The sequence below is a fragment of the Asterias rubens genome (assembly GCF_902459465.1).
Source record: "Asterias rubens chromosome 8 unlocalized genomic scaffold, eAstRub1.3 super_scaffold_89, whole genome shotgun sequence".
Lineage (NCBI taxonomy): Eukaryota > Metazoa > Echinodermata > Asteroidea > Forcipulatida > Asteriidae > Asterias > Asterias rubens.
This window is the reverse complement of record NW_022985693.1, coordinates 880,425-894,281: the sequence shown is the minus strand read 5'-3', so window position 1 is coordinate 894,281 and position 13,857 is coordinate 880,425. Positions and strand designations below refer to the sequence as shown.

The 13,857-nt window shown below is 35.9% G+C and overlaps 1 protein-coding gene across 3 annotated transcripts in view; it reads left to right on the top strand.

Moving 5' to 3' along the window:
* LOC117305549 overlaps window positions 1–10,701 on the top strand; it is a 44,371-nt gene extending 33,670 nt beyond the window's left edge. For all 3 annotated transcript variants that reach the window (XM_033790432.1, XM_033790433.1, XM_033790431.1), the window contains 12 exons: window positions 446–719; window positions 1,693–1,954; window positions 3,509–3,683; window positions 4,161–4,371; window positions 4,975–5,171; window positions 5,918–6,074; window positions 6,559–6,848; window positions 7,525–7,787; window positions 8,061–8,242; window positions 9,088–9,237; window positions 9,881–9,964; window positions 10,397–10,701. In XM_033790432.1, the coding sequence (XP_033646323.1) occupies window positions 446–719; window positions 1,693–1,954; window positions 3,509–3,683; window positions 4,161–4,371; window positions 4,975–5,171; window positions 5,918–6,074; window positions 6,559–6,848; window positions 7,525–7,787; window positions 8,061–8,242; window positions 9,088–9,237; window positions 9,881–9,964; window positions 10,397–10,449 (2,298 nt within the window). In that variant the 3' untranslated portion in view covers window positions 10,450–10,701. The remainder of the gene's footprint in view (window positions 1–445; window positions 720–1,692; window positions 1,955–3,508; window positions 3,684–4,160; window positions 4,372–4,974; window positions 5,172–5,917; window positions 6,075–6,558; window positions 6,849–7,524; window positions 7,788–8,060; window positions 8,243–9,087; window positions 9,238–9,880; window positions 9,965–10,396) is intronic.
* The last annotated feature ends 3,156 nt before the right edge of the window (window positions 10,702–13,857 follow it).

The following is a 13,857-nucleotide window of genomic DNA, read 5'->3' as shown; positions in this document are numbered from 1 at the left end:
ATCAAGCAAAATGTGTTGCTTGTCGACCCAGGTTTTGTTTTTTTGTTTTTTTTACTGTTAAAAAAACCTGTTGATACCACCTTTTGATCAAAAGCTGTGAATGAAACTGAGATAAAGGGAGTTTAAAGTCAAGTTGTTTATTGAAACTACATCTCACATTTTCTTTCAATGCTAATTTTAACCCCCTCTTGATGTTATTTTTCAGGGAGGAGGTTGCCCAATTTAAAATAAGATATGTTTTGGCATTTCAATTTAACAAAAGTTCACCCCAGTTTGTCTGTTTTGGCTTGTTTTTCCATACTAGTATTTCCGATAAATGACTCATGATCACATCACATTTGTTAACTGAGTTGTCTGAACGACTGCACTTTGATCTTTACGCAATGAGAACTGAATCAAACTAAACTTTGACATTTGATTTGCCCGTTTGTCTTTGTTTATATAGAATGTAACTTACAATGGTACCTTGGATGGCATTAATCTGAAAGAGTTGGAGCAAACCTACATGAGCTTAACGCTCCCACAAACAGTGACTGGAAATAAAACCTTTGTAGATACTCTTAGGATAGCATGCCAAGCTTCATTAATAACACAGACTATCATACTGGATGGAGACTTAAATGGTGTCGATTTCGAAATTTTTGCTCAATCTGTTTGGATTGATGGAAGAGAGAATCAGATCTTAGGAATCAAGACCTTTGCAGCCAATACAACACTTGGTGAGTTCAGTTTTGCAATATTGCAACTCAGTTTTTTTTGTACATTCCATTCTGTGGACGACCACAAACCATAACTTTTGGATTAATTACACATGTTTTAAAGGCACTGGACAGTGGGTATTTACACAAAATAATTGTGAGCATAAAAGCTGACTTGGTAACAACAGTATAACAAACATTGTGAGAAATGGCTCCCTCTGAAGTAACATAGTTTTTGAGAAAGAAGTAATATATCACTAAAATATTTGAACCTGAGAAATACTATAGGCATAGAGCAATTCTCAGATATAAAGCCTTTCTCAGGCATCTGAAAGCACACAAGTTTCTGTAAGAATGGTGTTTTTTTCTCTTCTTTATCTTCTTGCCACTTCGATGACGAATTTAACCCAAATTTTCACAAAGATAAATAAAGTATAAAGAACATACTTTATAAAAAATGAAACAACAAAATAATTTCTGTTGTCAGTTTCAACTTGGGAGAAGGCGGTAGCTGTAAATAAAGTTCTATAACTGCTGTTAAAGGCAGTGGACACTATTGGTAATTACTCAATACAATTATAAGCATAAAACCTTACTCGGTAACAAATAATGGGGAGCTGTTGATAGTATAAAACATTGTGAGAGACGGCACCCTCTGAAGTAATGTAGTTTTCGAGAAAGAAGTAATTTTCCACGAATTTGATTTTGAGACCTCAGAATTAGATTTGGAGGTCTAGAAATCAAGCATCTGAAAGCAAACAACTTCATGTGACAAGGGTGTTTTTTCTTTCATTATTATCTCACAACTTCGACAACCAATTGAGCTCCAATTTTCACAGGTTTGTTAATTTATGCAAATGTTGAGATACACCAAGTGAGAAGACTGGTCTTTGACAAATACCAATAGTGTCCAATGTCTTGAAGTGGTTACCAAAATAACATGCTTCAGAAATCCCTGATTAAGACGTTGTTTTTTCCCTGGTTCCATCATTAGGTAACCTAGTGATTGATGGCGTCATCAATGGATTAGATCTCTCAGATAATGCAGTGGTAAACAACCAAGTCAACATCATCACAGGCATTAAGAATTTCACTGGTAGTCCCGTGAGCTTTAGCTCCATCACTATGACGAATCTAATGAAAGTTGATGGAGTGGACTTATCTGTATTTCAAAGCAATGCCGTCACATTAACAGGGAACTATAATATCCTGTTTCCTATTGAAATATCCGGTATCATTCTGCAGAATAACCTCATGTAAGTAGTTTGTTACTGTCATCCTCAGAATAACCTCATGGAAAGCTATGAATGGAAGGGCTCCTCCATATCTCAAAGAAATTCTCTCACCATATACACCTACTCGCAATCTTCGCTCTACAAACCAACTTTATTTAACTGTCCCTAAAACAAACACTTCCAACGCAATCATGCTTTTACTGTATCCGCACCCACACTCTGGAACTCTCTTCCTTTACATATCCGAGCTACAACGTCTCTGGATATTTTTAAAACTCTGCTAAAAACCCACCTATTCAAAATTTCTTATGATTGACTTTCTGTCTGTTTTTAACCATTTATTTTTGCCAACACGTTTATGTAATTCAACATTTTTATTCAACGTACCCTTATTTCTTTCCAAGCTTCGTAATTTGTATTTTTGTTTTTGTTTTGTTACTCTCTTTGTTTGTTTTATGCGCCTCGGAATAAGTTTAGTCTTAGATAGATGGCGCTTTATAAGTTTTAATTATTATTATTATTAAGTAGTTTGTTTCTGTCATCCCCAATAAAGGTAATAACCTGAAAAGAAATGATGTTAATTTTGATCCCAAAGTCTCCTCCATCAGTCCTTCTCTCAGGACGTTCCTTCTGTTGAATCGTTCAAACTAAACCTTAAATCGTTTCTCATCTAAGAACACTATCACTCTTAACTCAAACTTAAACTCTATCTACAACTTTATTCTTAAAGCACTTAGACCTGGCCTGCAGTAGACGCTATACAAATATGTTATCTTATTGTTTTTACTTGTTATATAAAGATGGTAATGGTAGTAAGCATTCTGCCACATTATTCCGTCTGAAATGCCCACATTGATTAGAAATCATGACCAAGTATGTTGAACAATTTAAATCTCCAAAGATCACTTTGGATGCTGCCCTCAGTCGGAGTCTGTGGTAATAGTACCAATGTGAATGAGGGGTACTATTAAAATTAAAACCACAAAAGTACTTAGTTATTTTCTCACTGAGTACTCACTATATTCTACTGAAACTTTCACAGATGACATTTATTGTATCTTTCTTGATGATTTTGCCCTACCTTGTCAAAAACTGAATGATGATCCTACTTTAATGGAGAATTATAACAGTTATTCCTTTGGCTATACCATCATCCGGTTTTTCAGTTTTCAACATTTTGACTTTATGTGCCCAGTGAATGAACATCACAAATCTGAATTGACACTTTTCAAAACATTGAGAACAACTGCCAGCTTCTTTCTGAGCCAGCACCTCTTCTAAGAAATGTTTAATAAATGTTGTACCCACAAATATTTTCTAATACTATAACAAGCCTCAAATTCTACATCAATGAGAGGGCTTAAGGGAATTTTACAAATGTTTATGCAAACAAATAATGCAAGCTTTGTACAAGTTAACTTTTAGATAGAATTTATTGTTGCCTCTTACTTAAACTATTTTTCCTAACAGGCAAAATGAAATGATTTTACGTGGTCAAGCAAGTCACAACTAGAGATCTAAAATATCACAATAACATTATTCTAGAGGTGCTAATGACAGGGTGTTTTGTTTCAGCGCTGGAGGCAAAGTTGATGGAATAGTCGTCTCGGAAGACAATTTATTACTTGAGACAGGAACTCAAGAAGTGACTGGAGTGAAGCGGTTTAGCATGGATGTAAGCGTTGCTCCAAATATTCTAATCAATGGTCTGGTTAATGGAGTGGATCTCGTGGAGTTATTGAATAATACAGTAAGTTGTGAATCTTCAAATCACTGACTGTAATCATACAGCTTTTTTTATTAATTTCATTTTGTATGGTTTTTTTTATGAGAGAGTGCCTAACATCACAAGACTGGACAGCCACTTCAAGGGGAGGGCTTCACATAAATGATTTGGGTTTTGACCTAAATTAACTGCTACCAGGGGCATTCCTTTTTTTTAAATTGGACATTCAAACTGGTTGAATGACTGATAGTTTAAAGCTACTTTAAACTGTCAGGACACTAGTCAACTAAGTTGACGTGTTAAAAGCATTTAATCTGGAAGTATTCTTGACTAATTTCAATAAATTACTGAATTTCAGTGTGTGGTCAATTCTGAGTTTGTTTTTAAGTAGACTTTTGCTGATTTATACCGTAGTAAAATGTTATTACTATACTACCCTTTCTTTGAAACAGTCAATTTTATTTTTAAATATTATGAAAACTGTTTTTGATTTATTGACAGCTACTGAAAAGCATAGCTCAGACTATTGAAGGAGAATACACCTTTCATGGTACACCTATCATGAGTGATATAACAACACTGGGTTATGTGGATAATCTACGTATTCCTGAGTTATATCGCTTTGTCTACACATATCCATCATTTACAGCTCTTAATATAAGCCTACTAGCAAGATGTCAACTGTTGGATCACATGCATTATGCACAAGAAAGTAAGTAATCATATTCAATATTGGCTTCATCAAGTTCAAACAAAATGGACTACATATTGTTGGTTACTCAGATAATAAAGCCGATACAATACTTCAAGAGTTAAGCACTTTCAACAACTAACAAAGAATTGTTGGACATTTTATAAAACTCATCTGAATAAACTATTTTGTCAGTGCTGACACTTATAAAAGGATTATTAGATTATAGGAATATTAAAGCCAATAATGTGTCTTTATACATGTCAATCTCCTGCTTATTTATCTGAACTTGTTACCTTTATTCCTCACTCGAATTTTGCGATCATATCAATAGTATTTGCTTGCCACAATTCAACTACAAGAACTTCTTCAATTGTTTATAGTCAAAGATCATTTTCTTACGCTGATCCTTTTCTTTGGAATAATCTTTCTGTGCATTTTCCCCAGGCTTTCTCTTTACACTGTTTTAAGTCTCTGTTGAAAACTCATTTGCTTGAAGCTGCTTGTTTGTTATCTGCTTCTTGTATTGTATCTTTCACTCATTGTAAATTTGATTGTTCTCTTTATGCGCTTAGAAGCTTTTGCATTAGATGCTTTACAAATGTCATTTATTATTATCTTTAGATGCTGCCGTATTACTATCTCATCTGGATGTTTTGCAAGCGATTGATACAGTTGGTTATGGATCGTGGCATTCCTTCTATTATAACAAGACACAGTGGCTGGTACTCGGACAGAGAACCACCTTTCCTCCTGTTCAATGTATTCAATCACACATCTACCAGTGGGATCAAGTTACTGAACAATACCAATATTATATGGTAGGAATTAATATTAAAGGGAAACATCACCCCTAGGTAACATTTTTAAGGGCCTGGAACTGCCTTTTAACTGACCATATACTCATTCAGAGTCCAAAAAGGTCAGGTTGGTGCATACATTGTAGGCGCTTTTCACACCCCTATTTTGTATTTTGAACAACTCTTTCTTGAGACAAAGGTACATGTGAACTGTTTTCTTCTAATTTATCCAGTCCATACATCTTAAATCAGCCAAAGATGTTGATTCTTTCATGATAAACACCCTAACACCTCTGGAACTCAGGTTTGAACCCAGCCAGGGGCACCATGTGGATTGGGTTTTTTCAACCCCTACATGACTTCATGAGTTTTCCCTGGAATAATTTTCTGGGGTTTTCCTCCCACATCTGAAAACGGAAATTTCTTTGTCTTCTTTCTTCTTGTTTGGCTCTAACAAGAGCGTTTAGAATATATATCCAGACCAAATGTTGACTATGCTTTGTGGTGTTTTAGTGTTAAATCATCAGTAGAGTAAGATGATATGATAAAAAAAGTTCCAACCTTGTGGAAGCTCTCTCTACTTTTGTGTGGTGGCGCTAAACTACTACCATTACTTGTTGTTAACCCAAACAATATTGTCACACCTTTATATTGTAAATTGTTGAAGAGGAATATATCAAGATTCTATCGAAAAATAGTTTGTATTCTGAACAATTTTTTCTTGAGACAAGGGTACATTTGAATTGTTTTTCTTGTTATTTCTCCAGTCCATACATCCCAAATCGGCCACAGATGTTGATTCCTTCGTGATAAATGATAGACTTTTCTTAGTCGTTGCTGCTAAGAATATTGATGCAGGGGATTGTATCTTCCCCTCTCTGCAAGAAGGAGTTGACATCGATGGTATAGTCACACTAAATCGATGTAAGTATCAAATAAAAAAATCACACCATAAGCCAGAGTCAAACTATACATACTTATACTTCTTAACTTCCAATTTACATTGCCTTTGATTTGATGTTGATAATGTGGAAATAAACTGATTGATTGAGTAATTGATTGAAGCCAATGTCTCACCATAAGTCAAAGTCTCACTTTAAATCAGAGCAAGAAATTATTACCTTAATTGTGCACTTCTTTAGAAGACCATCTAAAACAAATACATGAAACTAAATCTTTCATATTAAAAGCCTGTTTCGTACTTTCAATTTGGATGGACGTCACCGGGCTGCCCTTAGGGAGTGTTGAGCACATTTCAACTGTTGACGAATTTCAAAATATTATCACATTCGCAAGAAGTATGAAACAGGCTTTAGGATGTGTCATATTTTCCATGGAAATATAATTCAAGCCTCTATGTAAACATTATCTTTGATTGATTGATTGTGTTTTTGTGTGTTTATTACAGCTTCAATACCGAGTGATTTCCTTGGTTACAGTACAACCAGCGTCTTGATCTGGCTACCAGAGAATGAAACCTTCTACCTGTATCAAGCTCTACCTTGTATATCACCAATGGATGTAGAGATCTATATAGACCCACTGACTAATCAAACCTGCATAGCTATCTCAAATGAGTTACATATTGATGAAAACTTTGACTTCCATACAGTCTTACCATCTTACATCTTTTGTCTGGAGAGTTTAGAAACAGGCTTTTATTTGAAGGACTACATTATAACTGTTGGAGCAAATAAGGTAAGAATTATTTTCGTGTAAATTTTGCTTGCATTATTTTATTCATCAGCGTAGCCATGAGGTGGGGAAGCAATGGCCCATGTCACCCCCCCTCTTTGAATACATCACTGTGCAAGGATGCACTCTCTATTCAAGTATGTATTTATACAAAGTACTTGTACACCATGCTTAAAACAGGTCCAAAGTAGCTTACATCAAACAGTCGCGCAAACAAAACTTATACTTATTCTTCCTCAAAACTGAAAATATCTTACCTTAAGATCCAATGAGAAGATAGAATTTACTTGTCAAGAATACAACTACATTCCCTTTTACACACAAGAAAATCAACCTTCTTGGGTTTCTTTGGTGTTTGGATGTTTGAAATTGATGCCAAATCAATGTGTAAGCACTGTGAAATTAGAAAATAGAATTAGCTGTTGCAAACTGCTTGCCAACCAAAATGAACTGTGGTATTAATGCAAAACAAAGTTAATGGCCTGATGTTTCAACCCTAGAAGAGTCTTTCTCAAAGTTAAGCCTTCGAGAAAGACTATGCTGGGGTCAAAACGTCAGGCCATTAACTATTTTTTGCACCTTAAGATCAAAATTTAGGAGTGGTTTGTGGTACATAAATGATGCCAAGATGCAACTTCCTTCAATCTTTATCTCTTCTTTGATTGTCTTTTTTTTGTAGATGAAACATTTCTTTGTAGATGGCGTTCTGCATTTGAGTGTTGCTAATTATTTGGATGACATCAGGCGTTCTTTCACTGCGTCTTCTTCTGTATTCCAACAAGTCAGTAACGGATCCTTCACTGAAGTTGTCACAATGGAATCCACAGCTGCTTGTGATATTCTGGCTGTATCAATAGAAGATAATCACTACATCATTATTGCCAACTCATTCACAGGAACACTCAACAAAGAGAATTTTGAAGTGCCGGTCACAGTTTTCAAGTAAGTAAAGGTTATTGACCTGAAATAGCAGTAGCTATTATTTAAGTCAAGTCCAATGTCTAGTCTCTTTGAGATCATTCAGACATATGGACACTTTTTCGTCATTCAAAAACAACTTTAACTCACCTGTTTACAGTTGCTCTTTAAATGTACTTGTTTTTCATTGTCTGTTATTGCTGAGCGCCATTATCTAGATGAAATGGCACCATCAAAATCCTGTTAATATTATTACTAAGCCTCCTAATGGATGCCTTTTGTTATTCCTCTTGATAGATACTCCGATACTAACACCATTGAACATCAGCAAGATATTGATGCATATGGAGCCATTGCACTGGAATCCTTCAGCACAACAGATCAACTGTTTATCATCATTGTAGACCGTACATCAACAACAGTCTATCAATATAAGGGAATTGAGCTATTCGTTAAGATACAAACACTCAAAATTTATGGTAAGTTGTAAAGCTGGGTCACACCAAACTAGTTCTCAAAACATCTGATTACATCCTAAGAAATTATAGTGTTGACTGGGGGTTGCGATGAACACAGCTTTAATGATACAAATAACTGGCTTTACTGTCCCTGGTTCCGTAGCTTTGTTTACACTGAGTAAGTCATAAAATTACCTGAAGCAGAAGGCCTAAACCAGAGGACGCCCTCTCTGGCAAGCAGGTCACTTACCGATCGACCAGCAATGCTCTGACAGGGAGTCGTGCTGGCGCCCCCTACTGGTAGATCAGCACCGCCGCTACCAAATCTTAAAAATGGGTTTTGCTAGATCAGAAAGCTTTTGCTGGACAATAATAATAATAATAATAATAATAATAATAACAACAAAACATGCTACAAAAGGACCAAATCTGCGTTTACACATACATCCAAATGACCCTTGGCCGCACAATGTGTTAACATACCATAGAAAGTTGCTACTACGTGTACTCCATTTGCACACAGTTTAAGCCCATTCGGCTACATTTTTTGTATCTTATTGAGAATGAGTTTGGTGTGATGAGGGCTTAAAAGTTGGAATCTGAATAATGGGAACAACAGGGTATTTAACTAAATAAACTTAGTAAACCATCACTTTCTGTTATTTTGAAATTGTACCCTTCCGTTCTGTTGCTGAGACAGTTGATTGTGCCAGAGCCTAAAGCTCGGTTCATACTTCTTCGAATGCGAATGCAAAGCGAATTTTGATGCCATATGGCTGATTTTGCAGGAAGTATGTACCAGGCAATAGCTGTGGTTTATAGTTTGGTCTTTGACTATTAATATCAACCATTGTTTTCCAATACAGATGTGAGTAGTGTGACTGTGTTTCCATTTGGTGATACTGGAGTCATACAGGTTGCTATTGTGGCTTATGTTGAGGAAGATTTATTCTTTGAGGAGCAGATAATTCACGCTCTTCCAGCTCCATCAATGGTCCTTAATTTGGTGATTCTAGGTAAGTCAGTCAGAGGACATTTCAAACCTATCTAAACAGAACCAAAATAATACAGAAGGAAGTTCCTCTGGTAGTAAAGCTTTTGGTCCCATGTGTAGTGTAACGCACATAAAAGAACCCAGTGCACTTATCACAAAGAGAGGGCGGTTCCCCCAGTGTTCCTGTTTGATCAGCAGCATATTGTGCCATAGCTACTTGTAAGCCACGTAGCTCCACATACCTTGCAGGACAAAATACTGAGTGCTTTGATAAAGCGCTATTAAGAACCTAGTATTACACGATTGCATAAGAATGAGTCACCTTTAGTTATGATTGCTTGTCTACAAAATTAACAATCACCTGATAATCTAATCAACTCAGTTTCTATGGTGATTATTGTTTTCTTTCGTTAGTTGGACACAAAGACACCTATGGTATAGCAGGCCTGATACATCATGGAGGCAAGGAAGGTGATTGCCTCTATGCCCCCTCGTCATTGCCTTGGTGCTCTTGAAAGGTTCCAGTCAAAATGTACAAGTTCCTCATAGGTTGCGCTTTACCAAGAAGAAAATGCCTCCTTGCCCTTTCAAAAACGAGGCATACAGACATGGTATACAATTGATTTCCCACATTGATAATGCATTGTTGTATTTGCTTTGAATAGGTGAGAAGGTAGATTCGCTTAGCTGTAGCGGTGATACACCAGATGATTATGTTGCGACTGGAATAACAAACCAAGGGCCTCCTGGTATGTATTCTTTATTACTCCAGCACTAGAAGTATATTGTATGGTTATCTTTTAGTAATTATTTTCTTTTAAAGGAGCTGGACACTATTGGTAATTACTCAGAATAATAATTAGCATCAAAACTTATTTAGTAACAAGTAATGGAGAGCTGTTGATAGTATAAAATATTGTGAGAAATCATCATCATCCATTTTCCTCCCGCCGTGATGTCCAAATGTGGATCATCTCTTTGGTTGTTGTCCATGTCTCAGCAGGATGCTTTCAACGCAAAATAACTGAAGGCCCTGAAGAACTTGATTTTAGTAGTTATGTCAAAATCAGACTTTCAAATCTTATCTTAAACAAGAGTGTTTTTAGATGTTGTAATCTGCCTGTACAAATTCCTTGCTCTTATTTTTTTTTATTAGAGCCATTTTCTCATTCAATCTACAGATGCAAGTCTTCGATGCGCTGGATTTCCTTACAACATTACTGGTGCCAATTGATCGAGAGAATTCTAATGATATACTGGAGGGTATTTCACAGTGTCATATTTAAAGAATTGTACAAGGTTATCATAAATGTAGTAAACTTTATTTTTGGTAATGTTGCTTAAAAAGGAAAATATATCATAGATAAGAAAAAGAACTGGTTGCAGGGATATTTGTCATTTAAGGATATGGGCACTTTTTGTAACACAAAACACAATGTCCACAGATTTACATAAAACCGTTTGAAGGTAATGATAGTAGAAAGCTTTAAAATAGCAGATGCTGAGGCGCTGTAGTTTTTGAGAAATGAGTAAAACAATGTCATGAAAATACGTTTTTACATGCTACAATAATTTTCGTCTCATTATCAGTGAGACGAAAATTATTTTCATGACATTGTAGATCTGTGTTTTTTTGTCGCCCAAAAAGTACACAGACCCTTTAAGTAGTTTGGGTTTGGAGGCCTTGAATTTCATCTTTGAGAGGACAAGGCCATTTTCATTTTGCAAAGGGCACTTCCATTAGAAGATCTTAAAGTCAATGGGAAACTTTTGAGGGGGGTACCAAGGCCAAGATCTGCGTGTAATTCCAGGCCTTGTTTGAACACAGGCAAATTGACTGGAGCGGGACTTGAACCAACGAAGCTCTACCAACTGAGCTATCCAGCCCTATATATGTTGAAGGTCTCCCCCATTAGTCAATATCTTTGTTCAGGGGTGCCAGTCATAAACCATATAACTGTTAGTGGCCAAAGGGTCACACCCAAGTTAACGATTGAACCTGGAATAAATTGAGATAAATTTGATACTGACATGTTTAATCTCTGAGTGCAATATCATTCAAGATTATTGGGAAAACTTAGCTTTCTGTAAATTGAGAATTTAAAATGTTACTTTATTTTGGTTTACAATAGACTTGAAGTCTATTTAGTCTGGTTTTGTGATGTTGCACGTATGTTCTCTTGATTCAGTAAAGATTGCATCTGGGATGTAAAGTGTTATAGGAAATAGAAACGTTTTATTTTTGGAAAAATTATAATTTATGACATTGCCTTTAAAATGTATCATGTCAAAGATTTGTATGTTTTAAGTTAATTTCAAAGAAACGTTAATTTTTTTCCTTTAGTTGATACCACAATACTGTACTGGAAACTGTTAATAATTATATCTAAACATTTATTTATTGAATAAACTCATTTACAAGGACATACAGGCCTTAATATTGGTATTTATTTCATAGCTGTTGTCATTTCCTTTTAGTCTGAAAGCGTACTGATGATGATTCTATGAAATCCACACTAAAACTGTTTTTCTCTGGGAAAATTTCCCTCTAAAATGAAGTCATAATGCAACAAAAAACTTCACCAGAAAACCTAAAAAATCACCCATGATTTAAAGACGTTTTTTACATGCTGGACATTGTGCATGGTTACCGCTATTTTTTCTTATAGGTAGTGGACACTACCTGTAATTACTCAAAATAATTATTAGCACAAAACCTTGTTACGAATAGGCCTAATGGGAAGAGGTTGGTAGTATAAAACATTGTGAGAAATAAAATTAGAAATTGAGGTCTCAAAATCAAGCATCTGAAAGCACAACTTCGTTATTATCTCGCAACTTCGACGACCGATTGAGCTCAAATCTTCACAAGTTATTTTATGCATATGTTGAGATACACCAAGTGAGAAGACTGGTCTTTGACAACTTACAAATAGTGTCCACTGTCAATTAAAGGGTCTGCAATGACTGAAAACCGATGGCAATACAAACATTTCGATTTTAACTACTTTGGTTATGGTAAAAAGATATCACTTTTTATCAAATTTGAGTATACGAAGTTTTACCATGGTAACTCTTCTCAGATTGTTTATTCTTGTTAGTATTTTCTTCGTGGACATAAACTTACTAAGCACAGACATATATTGCTTAGCAGAGAAACAGGTGTCAGTTATTCAAACCTAACCAAACATATCTCAGATGAGTATTATAATACTAACTTGCCTTACCTTGAAGTGAATGTTAAACTATTAATGTCATAATTATTATTAATAAAACGATAGTACTATGTGAGGTTGAGAGAGATTGTATGCAAATTATATAGTCCCTGTCCTGTGACTTCTGACCAATTACGTAAATGTTGTAATGCGCATGCGTGGGTCACTACACATAGCCACCATAGACCTTATCGCAAATACCGGGGCGCGCGCGTAAAGCTTGGAATTAGGTGCATTGTGGTCTTGCTGGTATCAAAATTTCATCCATATCTATCTCACAATGCACCTCATTCAACAGTCTGCGCTTGCGCATTGGTATTTGCGATAAGGTCTATAGCTGATGTGGTTTGGATACACTGATTTCATTGGACAATGGACAGTGGTGCAGTGACATAAACTTTCCATATGTGTTGTGATTGGCCAGAGATGATTATCTGTCTGTTGGGGTTTATTAGAGGGCGCTATTTCAAAGGGTCGCCGTCAGCGAGATAAGTTATTCAGAAATGAGAACCATGTCTTTGTTTTCACCGTTAGATTGTCCTATGTGGGACTCTTCCTCTATAGTACAATACGAAAGTGTAAGGCCGCCAGGGCTAGTTGTTAGAGAGCCATCGGGATTAGGGCGCACAATCGACTACTGAACAACTTTCTTAGCGTTTTGTACCTATCTTTAGCTTCTTTAGAGAGCCACCTTGTGCGTCGTGGCTCCCAGGCGCTGAGTATCAGCATTTTCAGCGATTTATGTTAAAGTGTATTAATTTTGATACGAAATTTGGCAAGGGGGTGATTTGGGTACGTAGTTGAAGTCATGGTGGCAATTAGTTTGCATAAATCGGACGTCAAGTAAACGTTTAAAATAAATATTCACATTAGGCAAATCTTTATTGTAACGTCACTTTAATTAATTATGATTATGCACACCATTGGTTGGCTTCGGTTGGTTGATAAATGGCTGATTAATAAAATTGTCATCTTAATATTATAAACCATAATAATATATTTATCTTTATTCATACTAAAGCTGTGCACAAAGTGACTGATTATTTATTACGTTTATTTCACGCCCGATTTCTGCAAACTATTTGCCCACCATGACTTCAAGTACGTACCCAAAATACCGCCTTCCCAAGTTTCGGGTCAACAATTATTATTATTTTCCTAAACAAGTTGCTGTTACTGCGGGATAACCCGCCACTGGGAGCCACGAAGTACAAAGTGGCTCTCTAAAGAAGCTAAAGACAGGTTCAATATGCTAACTTTGAAAATTATCACCAGTCAACTGCGCGCTACTCTCAGGCACAATAACTAATGCAATGAAAAGCTTTCCCAGCAAACAATGGCAACCATATTATGATATCGGTTAATTTCTTGAAAAGTTAATACCCTCCTATATTGAAGCACCCGCCACACTTCTGTAAAATGCTGCA